The sequence below is a fragment of the Benincasa hispida genome, chromosome 9 (assembly GCF_027475165.1).
Source record: "Benincasa hispida cultivar pf3 chromosome 9, pf3_genome.v1.1, whole genome shotgun sequence".
Classification (NCBI taxonomy): domain Eukaryota; kingdom Viridiplantae; phylum Streptophyta; class Magnoliopsida; order Cucurbitales; family Cucurbitaceae; genus Benincasa; species Benincasa hispida.
The window spans coordinates 45,812,856-45,829,600 of record NC_143486.1 but is presented as its reverse complement, the minus strand read 5'-3'; the positions used below and the strand labels follow the sequence as shown (position 1 = coordinate 45,829,600).

At 32.7% G+C, this 16,745-nt stretch overlaps 1 protein-coding gene across 1 annotated transcript; it reads right to left on the bottom strand.

Moving 5' to 3' along the window:
* Positions 1–11,540: 11,540 nt before the first annotated feature.
* LOC120087069 (NAC domain-containing protein 30-like) lies at positions 11,541–16,300 on the bottom strand. Its single transcript, XM_090318029.1, has 4 exons — positions 16,168–16,300; positions 15,009–15,191; positions 13,395–13,670; positions 11,541–12,289 (listed from the first exon to the last, which is right to left on the bottom strand). Exons 2-4 carry the CDS (start codon positions 15,169–15,171, stop codon positions 11,805–11,807), a joined length of 924 nt encoding a protein of 307 aa, XP_090174155.1. The 5' UTR covers positions 15,172–15,191; positions 16,168–16,300; the 3' UTR covers positions 11,541–11,804.
* Positions 16,301–16,745: the final 445 nt, after the last annotated feature.

The following is a 16,745-nucleotide window of genomic DNA, read 5'->3' as shown; positions in this document are numbered from 1 at the left end:
GGTTTCCATCCTTTCTCAACTGAATCAGAAGATTGAGTGATGGAGACTCTCAAACTCTGAAGATCAGTTTAACCTTAGTTTGAAGACTAAAGCTCTCCTTGAAATCGCAGATCTCCTTGTCAAAAACAATATTGTTAATAGCAAGTTGTCTAATCACATTTTCTATTAACATACCTGATTCGGAGGTATGAACATGCATCATCATGTCGGATGTGGTAGGGTGTGAATCATAGTGGAACTGGTTCCATCCTAGGTTTCTATAGCCATAAGACTCCTCCCATCTAGGCCGATGAAAATCGTCATCCATATAACTAAGATACCCTCACATGGAGTAGTCTCGTAGCATAGAACTCCACTGGAAACTCAGGCATGCTTGCTCAGGGTGATCAATCCTACATGTTTGCACTTGTTGTGGGTTACCTACAATCAACTGACTAACCAAAGAAGTTAACTCAGCAAGTTGACCTTGGAGGTCACGAACCTCGTCATAAGCCAAGATTCTCCACTCGATTGTTCCCATCCTTGTTGATGATATCTGTCCATGCTTAGAATATTGACACAAAAAAGGAAACAAATAAAAAGCAAGAGAATACTCTAACTAGAAATTTAACTAATGAAACATCAATGGCTTCCCCGAAAACAGTGCTATTTTGTTCGAATCGAGAGTTGATATCGTTGCATCGACTCTAAACCGAAACAAAAGAAAATTTGTAAATACTGAATTACAAGTTGATCCGTAGGAAAGTGCGATTTGTTTCGTTAAGTTAATTTTCTAACTAGAGGGGTAAATGTGGGTGGGGGGTTGTGTGGAAGAGATATATGTGTGAAATTAAAATAAAAAGATAAATGCAATCTAGAATAGGAGTCTATCTAATTTCTAGAGCAAGAGAGAGTTTCCTAGGCAATTTCTTTCATTAGGCATCAATTAATTACATTGAACCTGTCAACCCTTCAACCTATTAGAAAATCTAATAGCCCAATTAGCCAAATTCGATATTAAACAAAATTAGCCTTAATTCAATTTACAACTCTTTCTTCTTAGCGACATACAAGTTAATATCGAATTGCATTACGAAAGGGTTCAATTGTTAAAACATACTACAAGCCAGAAAAACCATATCTTATAGCATGATTCATTTAGAAAAGATTGTATTAGGGCATACATGCATTTGATCAGAAAAAGTCTAGATTTTACACATGTGATCCTAATATGCGCAACTAAATCAATCAATATATGTATAGGCTATGACGATTTTGCAAACAAGAATTTAATAAAATAAGTTTGTCAGATCAATTTATAAAAATTCCATTAAGATTCAATCAAATCATCCCAAAGAGTTCACAACAATTCAGTTAAATTAATTAAAAATCCTTCAAGAAATTAAACATAGGGCTCTTGCTCAAAGAAATTAGATAGAAGTTACCTCTTAATTCATAGATAAATCTGAGATACACATCCAATCCGTCGATTACAACCCAAAACAAAAAGAAAAACTAACCTAGAGATACTAAAATTTGAAGAGAAAAGAAAAAGATTGAAGCTTAACCTCGGTCTCCATCAATTCAGTACCGAAAAGTTAGCATGTTTTGACCTAAAGACGAAGGGAAGTATTCATAGAAATCACCACATCATTGCAACTTGGAAACAGTGTTGCAAATTCTCTACAAAAAAAGGCATCAGTGTCAGGGAAACGTTGCAACTCTGATGTTGCTGCCAATTCGGAGTGTTGCAACGCTCGGAGTAGTGTTGCAACGCTGCCTTGCACATCAAGCTACTACCTTGCAGCGTCAGACAATTGTCAGTGAGTGTTGCAATGCTAAAGTAGAGGCATTTTGGTCTTTTTGACTCCTTTGAAGCCCGGATGCTCAAATCAACTTCAATTTGCTTTGAATTAACCCCGAACAACTCCAAATCGCCAATTCTACCTCTTGGTTTCTCAGTACCTACAAAATAGGGAAATAAATACCTAAAATCCGATAACGAGCCCGAATTAAGCTATGAATAATAACATTTTTTTTCTGGTTATCAATGTTGTATTATTTTTTATTGAATGCATAAATTTTTGTTTTGTTTACTATAAAATTTCCATTCTGTAAACTTTAGGAAAATTGGGACGATTTGCTTTTGCTTAAGGACCCTTAATTGAATCCTTTAGTTTAGACCTTTTTAGGGTCATCCCTACGTTGATCAAGTAGTGATATAATAGGGTTGTTTAGACCTTTCCGAGGTCATCCATACGTTGATCAAGAAGTGGCATAATAGAGTTGTTTAGAATTTTTCGGGATCATGCCTAAATAAATCAAGCAGTGATATAATAGGGTTGTTTAGACCTTTCTAGGGTCATCCTTATGTTGATCTAGAAGTGGCATAATAGGGTTGTTTAGAACTTTTCGGGATCATGCCTAAATAAATCAAGCAGTGATATGATAGGGTTGTTTAGACTTTTCTAGGGCCATCCTTATGTTGATCCAGATGTGTTATAGTAACGTTGTTTAGACCTTTTCAGGGTTATCCCTACGTTGATCAAGTAGAAAATAATAATTGTTTAGACCTTTCTGGGGTCATCCCTACGTTGATCAAGCAATGATATAATAGGGTTGTTTAGACCTTTGCGGGATCATCCCTACGTTGATCAAGCAGTGATATAATGGGTTGTTTAGATATTTTCGGTTGTTTGGACCTTTCCGAGTTCATCTCTACGTGTTAGTATGATTGTTAAGACCTTTCCTCAGGTCATCATCAAGGTGATGGTTGTTTAGACCTTTCTAAGGGTCCTTCCATATCAAAACGACAATCGTGTATCGAGGTATTTCTGTAAAAAAAAAAAAGAAAAAAAAGAAAAAAATATCCACCTTTGGCAAAGTATGTGGAAGTCGGCAAAGCAAAAAACGAAGTTACTCCCTCGGGTGTAAGTTGTTTGTAGTTTAATTCCTAAGGAAACAATGGGAGCAAGTTAGTAAAAAAAAATTATAATTCCAAATGATAAGAAACCGAGGAAGTTTGAAATGTGTGTGTGCATGCAAAAAAAATGAAAATGGAAAAAAAAGGAAAAGAAAGAAAGAAGAAGAAAAGAAAACAAATAGAAAAGAAGAAAAGAAACAGGAAGAAAGAAAGCAAAGAGAAAAGAGGATCAAGTTAAAAAATATGGTGGATTTTCATATTAAATACAACTCTGGTAAATTGCGTTATATTTAATATTGTTGTACATCTCCGATAAAATTATTCTATACGATGAAGAAAATAAATATTAAACAATATTCATATCATATATTTGAAAAATGTCTGATTTTAAATCTCTTACCATGCAGTAATAGTAAGCGCCGTTAGCTGTGATAAATCGCCTCGTGATTGAATCGTACCAGAAAAAGTAGTCTTCTGATACAGTTGGCCCATTTGTTATTTCTCCTTGTGCACAACGATCACGTCATCCATGCTAGTAGGATATATATTCCGTGTGAATTCGATGCCATTCTTGGTCGTGCTTACCTCTCAAATCAATCTGGTGTTATAAAGTAAGAGTGACAAGTTTCGTGGTCCGATCTTGCACAAAACTCATTTGCACAGAACACCCTCACTCCTCATGTCTCAACATGCACGAATTAGGATCACTTCGTATGTAGCACTTTACAACACTTTGTAATAACTACAGAGTAGACCACATCCAATAGTGTTACCAGAATAAGGTACCCAACCTTATTCATATACTATAGATCATTTTGACTATTTACTCGAACCTGATCCACTTGTATGTCTCCACATAAAGTTCAAGTACTCATATAATAGTGAAGGGACTTACGTTTATTAGATTTCTAAAAAACAATATATTCAACAATAACTTTATTGAATTCTCAGAATAAGTTCTAATGTTTACAAACCACAAGTTTTAGGACATAAAATCCCAACAATGTGTGGGTTTCTGGTCTCCAAAGCTTAACTAAAGCAGTAATGAGGTGCCAATCAAGTTGGATAAATCTGATCTATGCAACCCCAAGAAAACCTGTCTGTTCAATGTAGGGAATAATACGTTGATCAAATGGGATAATATGTTGTGCAGATGCCTCCCTTCTCTGACAACTCAAAACTACGGTAGAAGAACTATCCCATATCAATTGTGAACTATGCATATTTTGTTGATATAGTTATACAGGATTAGAAGGATCAGGCTCCATTACCTAAGAAGTTCAAATTACATTACATAATAAAATTCATCACATAATAAAATCTATTTCTTAAGAATGAATTAGATAAAATAAATTGATTATATAAAAAGTACAATTACATAAAAAATATAAGTATATAAAAAATACAATTACATGAAAAATACAAGTACATAAAAGATACAATTACATAAAAAAATTTAATGACCCGAAGAGGAAGCACCTAATGTACGTTGTGGGAAAGTACGTCTATTTTGCCTTTCTCTCTTGCAAATTGTACATCAAACTTTTTGGCTTGCCTCTCTCCAATCCATTTCATTATGAATGCGCGTACTTTTTGGCCGACCCTGTTTTCTTAGTAAGTTCACATTCGGACAAACTTTTGTAAATGATAATTCTGGTCAATAATCCGGGTGTTCTATTGGATGGAAGCGACCTTCATAACATCACTTGAAATGGGACAATTTGTAGCATTCATCAATAAGAGGTATGTATGTCAAACACATGTAATTACAAATTGTAATTACATGAGAGCATACAATCTTGAATGATTGCCACTTATTACAAGAACAAGTTCCTTTCTTCAAGTTCAAAACTTGTGTATGTTGTCCTTTATAGGGAGAAATCATACTTATGTCAGTTTGTACTTAAAAAGTTTGAGTTTCCTTGTCAATAGATGTCACTGTGTGTGTAGATGCCGTTATTCCCACCTCTGAAGTTTTCTCAGGGTATATTCTGTATACATGTCCCCACGGTTGAGTGCTTCACTGATTGTCTTCGACGTTCAAAATACAGTATTGTGCGATAAAATGTTAGCCTAACCAAAGAAGTAATTGGTAACATTCTAGCACCTTTGAAAACACCATTCATGCATTCAGTTGCATTGCTTGTCATCCACCCATAGCAGTACCTACCGTCATGTGATTATGTCTATTTTTCCAAGTCAATATCAGAAAAATATTCAAGTCATTTAGGGTTCAATTGTTTCAATTTTTTCATGCATCGAATGAACTTGCGCCTTTGGTGTTGATTTCCTGCCTTAAACACCAAATCTTTTAGTTGCTTTGATTTATATTTCGTATTGAAATTACTGGCAACATGGCGAAGACAATATTGATGGTACGCTCAGTTCACTCCAACAAATTTCCTCATTATTAATTGCAGCAAGAATGCCTTTATGTCTATCAGAAATCAAGTAAATACCATCTCTTTGGGTAACATATTCACACAATGCCCACAAAAACCATGACCAACTCAACGAATTTTCACCTTCAATAATAGCAAAAGCAAGGGAAGATATATGCCCGTTTGCATCAATAAATAAAGCGGTCAATAATTTCCCCTTATACTTTCCGTAGAGATGAGTTCCATCGATCTGGATTAATGGTCTACAATATTTGAACCCTCTCTTGCATGACCGAAGTGTTGGGGTTGATACCTTAAAGTCTCATGTCCTGTAGTTTGTAAACAGTATATATGAACACCTGTGATTGTTAATATATGATATTTACTTCACATCTTGTTGTTTTGCTCGGTTATTTGTTTTATTTTCTTTACCACAAACCAATAAACATAAAATCTCTGGTTATCTATATGTGACCCAAGCATGTATGTGGTGACATACAAGTGGATCATGTCTTGAGTGATAACCAAAATGGTCTGTAGTATATAGATATAGGAGGGAAACCTTATCCTGGTAATGCTACAGATGTAGCCCGCTTTATGGAATGGTTACAACTGTTGTGACTTGCCACGGATGGTCTGATCCTGATCATTTGTGTTGGGGACATACGAGCGGAGACGTCTTATACAAAGAGTTTGTATAAGACTTGACCACGAAGTGTTAATGTCTCGTTATATAACACCGTTCATGACAGAGACTTCACTTCACTAGGATAACCATAGGTAACATGACCTCAATCCTGAGTGAGTTGGGAACTCCTGCCATTGAGGGTGGTCCTTTGATTTTTATGGGTGCGAGTGGCCAAGTCGCCAATTCAAACCTACCATTTTGGGGATTCGTCTGATTTGGGAGCTGGGAACTCAACTACACAAGATGTAATTCACTCCTTCCCCAAGGCAAGAGTAAGTAGATAAATGGCTTCCTTAAGGGCTGATTTCGGGTCTTGAACGATATGGCGCCACACACCTTCTCTTGGCCCGAGAGGTGTTCACACATAGTTGGACTATGTTGTATTGTTCATTAGAGGAATTAGTGGTACTTAAGGAGTGAGATGTAACTACAAGGGCAAAATGGTAAATTGACTCAGTTGTACTTACGAGCATTTGTGAAGGGTCATCGTACTCATGATTGGTTATATCCAATGGACACAGAAATATATCTGTGGTAAGAAGAGTTCCGCTGTTGGTCTTTAGTGGAATCACCGACAGTTAACGGATGGTGAATCTCGTGGCTAAAGAGTTTAGTCAGCTATTCACGTACCAATGGAGCTTCAAGCCACAGGTCCATTAGGTCACTTGGGTAGCTTGGATAAAGTCGAGAACCAATGTTTGGGTTAATTTGAAATGTTTAAATTGACAAGAGGAAGTTCAATTATATATGATATAATTGAACTGGTTAATTATATATGATATAATTGGCTAAATGTATGAGATACATTATTTTGGGAGAAATTATATATAAATATGATTTATATCAAGTAGAGGAAAAATACTATAGTAGATATATGATATCAAACTATAGGATATAAATATAATATGATTATATTTATTAATTAAATTAATTGATTAATTATTTAATAATTAACCAATTAATCCACATTCGTACGTGGGAAGATGGGGCCGAAGGTTATGGTAACCGGCGAATTAAAGTTTTGAAAATCGTTTTCATTTGAAGAAATAATTCAGTCGTGCATTCTAATCGTCCGCACCCAAAAAGAATCCATGAAAATGCAATCGTGAGAGCCTATACGATAGAAGCTCATTCGTCTAAACGATCATCTAGTTCATGCGTTCTCCAAATGATCGTATACCTCTTTCCTAAACGATCGTGTAACTCTATTATACAATAAGCGTCTCCACTATAAGATAGCAGAGTTCTTCTCGCGCGCACTTATCGTCTACACGACGTCTTCTCCTTCATCCTCTACCAAACTCACCAGAGCCCACTCTTTGGGTTTTTGACATCGAGGATACCCAGGTTTCCCTTGTGGTGGTGTTGTCCCCGCGGCCTTTGTGTACATTTGGATCGTGTAGCTACAGTCGACAGACTCATCGGGTGCTGGTAGATCGGTGGGAAGTTTTTCCGCTACTTTGGGTTCACACATACGAAGACAATCTTCCTTTGGTATGAACCTCTTTTCTCTATGTTTTATTGTATTCTGAGCATGCCGTTGATAAGTTTAATATGCATAACTATTAGTATGGAATGTATATCGTTTATGTTTCGGTCACTGTGAAATCGGAGCGATCTAAGCCTGCTCATAAAACTCTCAGTATGAGATCCTTCATGAAGGACCAGAAAACTCGATAAAAAATAGTCGTACTTGACATATCAGACGGAAGGAAATACCAATCTGATCGTGTTCCTGGATTGTAATGAACAAAAGCACTCAACCAATACAGAAGCTCTGAATATGATTTCTCCCAATTACCAAACACAACAATCAACACTTTTCTCATAAAATTTTGGATTTCGATACTCATAAAATTTGAATCAAACTGTGAATAATCCTATGTCGATTATGAAAACAAACATGAGTGTTCCCTTTCAAGTTTGGTGATTTTAAACATCCCATGAGTTTTACGCCGACATGCCCGTAACCTCCAATCACAACCATCCTTCCTACATACCAAATATCTTGATTTGATTCCACTAAAATAATCTCATAGTGTTTTGTCACATAATATATGTTTACAGTAAGCTGTAAATCTTCTTTAGTATTAAATAACATTCTATTAAACTAGAATTATCTACACACATACTTCTTTCCTCCAAAATTGACCCTCGTTCACATGTTGAATTAGTAATTTCCCAATCTATTTGGGTGAACATATCCAACGGTACCATCTCAAGATCATGTTCCTCACTACTACCGTTTCCAAATAATTCATCAACTTCAACATCAATATCACTATCTCCATCATTTTCAGGTTCAAGAATAACTAAATCTTCGAGACGCATCAACATATTTATTATGATTTTTTCAACTGTTATAGTTGATAAAAAAAAAAAAAGACAAATAGCCCAACAAAATCCAATTTCTAAGTTCAATATATAAGATCTAACTATTATACATTTAAATAAACCCAAATCTAAAATCCATAAACTATACATTTAAATCAACCCAAATAAAAAAATAATATATCCATGAATCATACATTTAGCCCAAATGCAAACAAAATGATATATATATGAAGCAATCTTCATTTTTATAAATAAATACATATATTTTCTTAAATTAACCCAACAAATAGGCCCACATAATCATAAAAAAAAATAGCCCAACAAAATCCAATTTCTAAATTCAACATATATCCAAAAATTATAGATTTAAATTATGAATCCATAAACTATACATTTAATTCGGCCCAAATGCAAACAAATTGATATATATATATATATATATATATATGAAGGTTATACATTTAAATCATGGATCAATAAACTATACATTTTTTAACTTAGATCCTCATTTTTATAAACAAATACATATATTGGGAAAAATTAAACAAAAAACTTTACCTAAGGTGTACGACCACAAAGATTAGAGACAGCGGGTGGTACATCGGCTCACGGCGACAACAACAAGAGAAAAAGCTCACGGCCGAATGGAGGAAGAAAAGAGGCTACAACGGTAATGGGGAGGAAGAACAGAGGCACGACAAAGAAAACGCTTCGAATGGAGGAAGAAGAAGGCGCTGTGACGTTTAAGGGACCACTAAGTCGTGTACCCAATACATGACTTAGGATAATCGTGTACCCGGTACACGACTTAAGGTAATCATGTACCCTCAGTCACCTTAGGTAAAGTTTTTTTTCTTATTTCTGCACGTGCCAGATCGTAGGCACTCGTGTACCGGATAGTTCTAATCATGTACCGGGTACACGATTTAAACGTGTACCGGGTACATGATTAAAAAACTTATTTTTATCAATATTATCCGTCAAACCCTATTTTTGTTAATAATTATTAAGATAACATTATTTAAAAAATCGAGAAAAGAAGAAGAAGAAAATTAAAAAATATATAAAAAAGGGAAAAAAAAAAAAAAAGAGAACGTTTCTCTCGTCCGCCACCGCTCTCCAGTCGCACGAATCAAGCCGACACCTCGGATCCGGGTTGCACAGCCGCCGCACGTCGCCACTGTCTCCGATTGTCGGACGTTTCGCTGGTCCCGTCGTTCACGTACAGGCGTTGGTCACCGTTCGATTGAGCTGTTGTCCTTCCCCTTTCAACTTTTAGCTTCTTCCTCTCTCTCCCCTAAGATGTCGCGCTTTGACCCTCTTCGTCTCAAGGCAGCGACTCAACAATGAACAGGTAAAAAAATCAGAAACACAGAAGGACCATGGTTGCGGTGAACGTCGAAGGCAGAAAAAAGCAGAGACCAACAACACACAACCTGAAAACCAGTGGCGAACTCCCACAAATGCAAATCGAGCTCATCGGTGAAGCGTCCCGATCAGAGATCAGCGGACTGGCGACATCACTTGCTAGGGACAGCAGCAACAAAGAATAAAGTAACAAAAAAATTGTAGAGCAAAAGAAAAAAAAAAAGATTGCAACCAGATCGACAAAAATTTCAAAAAAAAAAAAAAAAAAAAAAAAAAAAGGTAAAGTTGAGATCAATATACGTGAAGTTAATTCCTAATTGATTTAGATTTACCAAATGAAATATTTTAAATTAGGGAATCTTCAAGTTGAAATATATTGTGGATACAAATCTCAAAATTATCTGCATAATTTAAATTTCAACCCAAATTTAAAGTAAAGTTTAGTCTTTATCCTTAAATTAAATTGGATAAAGTCTTAAATTCATCTCAAATTAAAATTTGTTCATATTCTAAAATTTATCCCAAATTTTAATTAAATTTATATACTAAATTCATAGTTTGATTAATTTAACATATTGAAATCAAGAATAAATTACTTGTATTTTGATTTTAACTTTCTCTTTTTCGAGATTCATCCCCCTAAATTTGCACAAATCAGGCATTTTTTTGAAAGAAATTAGATTCAAATCCAATTAATTGGGTCAAGGCCTAGGTCCATGGACCAACTAAGCCTAAACTCACAAAGCTCACTTGAAAACCTATAAATGAAGGAGTTCTCTATTCTATGTTTCATAGAGTTCAGTGAGAATTCTTCTAACAATCAAAAGACTCAAACTCCTGAAGTTGTACACTCCTCCTAAAGATACAAAAACTCTTCTAAGACTTCCTCCGTTTCTTCAAGTCAAACGTATGCATTTAATTGAGAGAAAATCAGATGATCAAGTACTAGAGATCAAACCATATCTGTATCAAATCTACATCAACACAAGTCTAACTCTACAAGATAAATTTCTTAGAAAGTCTCGTGTAAACAGTTTTCCTTATTTTTCTATTTTTGAAAATTTTCTTTTAAATATTATTATTTAAATATATAATTATTCCTCTTTTTTACATTAAAGTCCTTGTGGTTGCCAACTTTTTTTTTTAAAATTTTATTTTTTTAAGAAATAGACAAATAGTGTTACAATCACCAACATGCAGAAAACCATAATGGCAAGTGAGGAATATAAATTATTTATCATCTGTTACTATTTTATTATTTTGGAAAGAAAGCAGCTTTTCTTCTAGAAATTTTAGTAAAAAAGTACTTGGCTATAAAAAAACAAAACAAAACAATAAACCAAAAAAAAAAAAAAATGTGTTAAGCAAGAAATAATTTTTCTTCTAAAATATCTTGTAGGTCCCTAAATTTTGGGTATAGTTTCCGTCTAGTCTTTAGATTCAAAATGTTATATAAATTTCAATGTTAAAGTGTAAAACCTTGAAATCTAGGAATCAAATTAAACAAAACTCAAATTTCAAGAGTAAAATTGCAGTGTTGTAAAATTTCGAGACTAAATTGAAACCAAATTCAAAACTTAAAAACTAAATGTGTAACATTTTGAAATCTATGGATAAAAAAGATATTTTTTTTCATTTTTTTAACAAAATTAAATTAGAAAATATATAGTTAGACTCATTTATGAAAAGGAGATCAAGAGTTAATTGAACACTCCACAATATGTCAGGAGCTTTGAGATGATCAATTATGGCCCTAATAAATAATGAATATAATAATTAAGTTTTTCACTGATCCCAAAATAGCTTGTAAAATTAGAAGTGATGAGAAAATAATACTATTACTGCCAATTAATTAAACACAAATAAAACCTCTTATTCTTAAGAAAACCAACTTCATTGGATCACTACATGCATATTCATATTAATTTATCTACATGCAGTGATACATTTACAATTTAAAACAACTTTCTCATAAAACCCTAATCAATCAGATATCTGTTTCAATGAAGAGAGACCATTCACTTTGTAGCTGATCTCTCTCTTTATACTTACAAAAAAAAAAAAAAAAAAAAAAAAAAAAGGAAAAACACTCTAAAATCATGTTTTTAAATAATTTTCAGCATTTTTGCTTTCATACATCATTACAAAAGTCAACAAAAGTTTGAGCCAAATTAGGGTAAGAAGAAGACGACGTTTCGACAATCTGCGACGAAGAGAGTAAATCGTCAAAATCAACATTCCATTCGAGGTACGGACCGTCATGATTATTATTTATCTTCGTTTCGTTAGTCCCAAAGCTTGTCGAGAGCGTTGGGCTCTCGAGATTCGGGAGTTGGATGAATCGATAATCTTGTTGTTGTTGTAGTTGGTGGTGGTGAAGATCAAAGGCATAGGAGTGGTGCAAATTTGAGAGTTGTTGGTCAGAGGAGTTGACCATTTGAGTGTGAGGGGTCATGGCATCTGAAAATGAAGGGGACCTAACAAATTGACTATTATTACTGTTGTTGTTTCTGAGATCATAATGTAAGGCTTGATGTTGATGGCTATTCCAAGCTCCAATGACTTGGTTTTGATTAGGGTTTGGTTTTTTGAATGCCCTACAGACCACCCAACCTTCTTCCTGCATGTATTCAAATAAAAATCTTAGATCTCATGCATTAGATTATTTTCATGAAAATTTAACTTAAAATAATTTTATTATTATTTTGAATAATTTTCAGGTATATCGTCGTGAAAAAATAGACACCTGATTGCTTAGACCTTTTTTATAACTATTTGATTTTATGTTTTCTGTTCTTGAAAATCGTAATTTTTTTTAATTATGATTTCTTTACATTAGTTATCATCTTTCCTAACTAAACACTTAATTCTTGATACAATTTCAAAGAAATAATAATAATAAAAAAGCACTTCTCTGAGTTTCCGAAAAAGTTAGATTGATTTTTTAAAAAAACTTCTAAAAGATAGAAAATAACGAAAACAAAAAAATCAAAATAGGTGGAAGTGTTGTTGTACAAATTTAATTTTCAAAAGAAAAAAAAAAAAAATCAAATCAAACGGGGTTTAAAGGAATATGATAAAGGAAAAAAAACAAATGTGTATATATATATTATGAAAGTCAAAAATTAAAAGTACATGTTTTAGATATAGTTTAACCAATTCCTTCTTTTTCCTTTTAAAATTTTTTTATTTATTAATATTTTTGTAAAACATTTTTTACCCTTTAAAATCACTTAAGAAAGGCTAAACACACTCTAAAATTATTAAGTTTGTGTCGATAATCATTTCGTTTTAGATTTTTTTTTTGTTTTTGAAAATTAAACTTATAAACACTACTTTCATCTCCAATTTCTTCATTTGTTATCTTTTTTATATAGATGGTTTAAAATACCAAGCCAAATTTCGAAAACTAAAAAAGTAATTTTTAATTTTAATTTTTTTTTTGAATTTGAGTAAGAATTCAACTATTGTACTTAAGAAAGATGTAAATCACAGTAAAAAAATGGGGAGAAAATAAACTTAATTTTCAAAATTAAGAACATAAAAAAAATAAAAATGGTTTTATTTAAAACTATTATTTCCCCAAAACTATTCCAAATATACTAGAGATTAAGTCAAATCTCCCTACCTCCACCTGTACGGCGATTACGAATAATAAAAAAAGGTAAATTTTGTTATGGTATAGTTTTTCATATTAATTCATTATGAAGTGAAAGAAAACTTGCCTGAACAGGTGCAAGTTCAGAGTTTTGGAGACGATATTCATGCATAATCCAATCAGTTTTTCTTCCATTTGGAGCTCTACCTTTATAAAACACCAATGTCTTTCTCATTCCAATCACTCTATTCTTTGACAAAACTGCCTTATCTCTCCCTGTGGCCTTCCAAAATCCAGCACTTGTAGCTCGGTTCGTTCGACTTCCTGTCGGGTATTTTCGGTCCTTATGACTAAAGAAGTACCATTCCTTTTGCTCCTCGTAACCAAATTTACAATTAGCTGCACGTACGATTGTAAATTTAAGAGTGAGTTTGATCTAACTTTTCACAATAGCTTTTAACTAGATAAAAGTACGTGTGGAAAGTATGTTGAGTTGTTTGACTATAGAGTTAGAATCATTTCAAATAAAACATACAATTAATTGGTTAATTAGTGTTTTAATCTTCCAAGAGCATTTGTAAAAAAAATTACTTATGTTAGGGTTAGTTAGATTTGGTATAGATTAAGAAAGTACTTTTGAATTGGTTCAATTGTTCAATTTTTTTTTTTCAAATTTAAGCCATCCTAATTAGGTAATATAACCGATGACCATGAAACCTGTAGATTGAGTTGTTTCATTAAATTGTCGTAATCGAAAATTAAGCTTATAAACCCTACTTTCATTCATAAGTTTCTCACTTTATTATATACATTTTACAAAGTTAAACAAACACTTGAAAATAAAATAAAAGAAAAAGGAAATAACTTTTAAGAAGGGTTTTTTTTTTAAATATAATAAAATGAACCAAAATATTTACAAATATAGCAAAATTTCAGATTTTTAAATGATAGACATTGATAGATATCGATAGAATTCTATTAGTGTCTACCAATATCTATCACCGATGGATTCTGAATATTTACTATATTTGTAAATATTTTAAGCAATTTTGTCATTTGTAATAATTTTTCTTTTAAAAACTTGAAATTTAGCTTATTTAGAAAGGAAGGTGACAAATTTAGAAATGAGCACAAAATTTTCAAGACTTAGAAAAAAAGAAAATGGTTATCAACCTTCAATTTTAATGGTCGAACCATACTTATGAAGAGTGGATTATTACTAACAAAGTGGATTCCATTGATTTTGCACATAACAAAAAGTAGTATGAAAACAAAGCAAGAAAACTCAGGCTTTCAGAATGTTGAAAGTTAAAAAGTGAAGCCTAGTTTTTATAGGGTGAATGAGAAAGTCTAAGTAGGGGAAATGGATTGTGTTTGGAAAATGAAAAAAACAAACAAAATATATATATATATATATATATATTAGAAATTTTAATCGATAGAAAAAATGTCAAATTATTTACATAAATAGCAAAAAAAACAATGATAGACGCTGATTTCTCCCAGTTTCTATCAGCATCTATCAGTGATAAATTTCTCCTAGTTTCTATTATTGATAGACATTGATAGACATCTATTAATGTTTATGAAAGAATATTAAAAATTTTGTTACTTTGTGTAAATAGTTTTCTTATTTTTCTATTTTCCTCTATATATTATATATGGGTTTGAAACTAACTCTTCCACTAAAAACTTAATTATATGAATTAATTGTGAAGGAATGAATGAATGAATTACCTTGGATATCCCATGGCTCCATTTTGTAAAGATCAATATCAACAATGACATCTAAGTCAATCTTCTGTGAGTTGATCTTCCTTTTGAGATAATAACCAACAAGTTCTTCCTCAGTTGGATGAAACCTAAAGCCTGGTGGCACACATGACTCCAAAATCTCCATTGATGGCCTAACTTCTTATTCTATTAAAAGAACATACAAAACAATGAGAGCTTAGCCATTTAAACAAACCCTAAAGCTTTGGATATAATCCATATAAAAATTATGATTTGGAGAAAATTAGAATCTAGTTCTTATGGTCGTTGTATACCATTCTTTTAAATAGTTACTACAGTGGAACTATTGATGAGGGTTTATATTAAATTCAAGAATGGAGACAATAATGAGTAGAAACCAAGAAAAACAAAGAGAATATATAAATTTGTAGTTTAAATTTGATATTGTCTTGAGACAAGAATCTTAATCTTGGGTGATTTCTCAGCTGCATGACCTGAAACTATTGCTTTTTAGGGGGCTTTTTTTTTTTTTTTTTTTTTTTTTTTTTTAATTTTTGGAAATTAAAAATAAAAGTTGGCCGAAAAGCTTGACTTTTGCTGTCACAAAGCATGTTACATTTCTTTGAGTGCAGTTCACTCCCTTTTTCTCTTGTGGTTTACAGACAATATTTTCACACCACAACCAACCCTTTCTCTCTCCTCTCTCTTTTGTAACTCACACGTGTGGAGTTTCAACAAAAAAAAAAAAAAAAACACATCGTTCTAAAAAAATGAACCAAGAATAATTCTCAAAAAAATTATACAAAGGTAGTTGGGACACAATGTGTGTAGCAATTCATTTAAACACGATTAAAAATGTATAAAAAGATTAAATTGTAAAGTAGAAATTAGTGACTATAGATCGATAAAACTCTCATAAATATCCCCTACAATAGGAATATTTACGAGACTATAGGAACTAAATTCTAATTTTTCTCCGAATCAAACGAACCAAATTTGCAAGTGAACGAAAAGAAAAACTTGGAACGACCCTATTCAATAAATTTTCGATGCTCGATCGAGTGCATATAACAATATCGATAGAACAAAAGAAAACCCTAAGAAATGAGATAAAAAAGAAGGAGAGATAGATACATATACATATACATATATATGAACTCACATAGAAATCTTGTAGGTGGTTTGTGAAGTCTTGATGTGAAAATAGAAGAATAGAAGAGAGATTATAGAAGATTATTTGAATGCAAGAATAAAAAGAGGATACATATATATATATATAAACTATAGAGATTAAAAAAGAAATGAAAAATGAAAAAGGGTATTGATTGCGCGTGGGGTGGCAGATGAATAGAAAGGTTTGTTTGGACGGCGTGAAACCATTGTTTTCAGGCCACCCCCCCTCTTCTCTTACTCTTATTTCTTCCCACCGCAATTTTGTATTACAAGACTTTGTTTTTAGCTTTCTTTTCCCTTTTTTTCTTATATTTTATGTTGCAAACCCTAGTAAATTAGGTCATCAGGAATTTATGTTCTTCTTCTTTCAACTTCTTCTAGAGGATTTTTTAGATTAGGATCTAGTAATTTCCATTTATTTTTTAAGAGAATATACATGGTTATTGTGGGATTAGTGGGTGCAACGAGATATCTCAACTAGGTTGACACGGTCGTAGCAACCTCATCATACCTCATCCCCCAAAAAGTTGTATTAGTTTTCACTGGTTAGTTTATGAGTTTCCAAAT

Bases quoted from the DNA above. Each gene is read 5' to 3' on its own strand.
- LOC120087069 (XM_090318029.1), bottom strand. From the start codon at position 15,171: ATGGAGATTTTGGAGTCATGTGTGCCACCAGGCTTTAGGTTTCATCCA. The intron at 13,671-15,008 runs GTAATTCATTCA...TCGTACGTGCAG, and splicing joins GGAGCCATGGGATATCCAAG to CTAATTGTAAATTTGGTTAC. The intron at 12,290-13,394 runs GTTTTCTTTCAC...ACATGCAGGAAG, and splicing joins ACTTGCACCTGTTCAGGCAA to AAGGTTGGGTGGTCTGTAGG.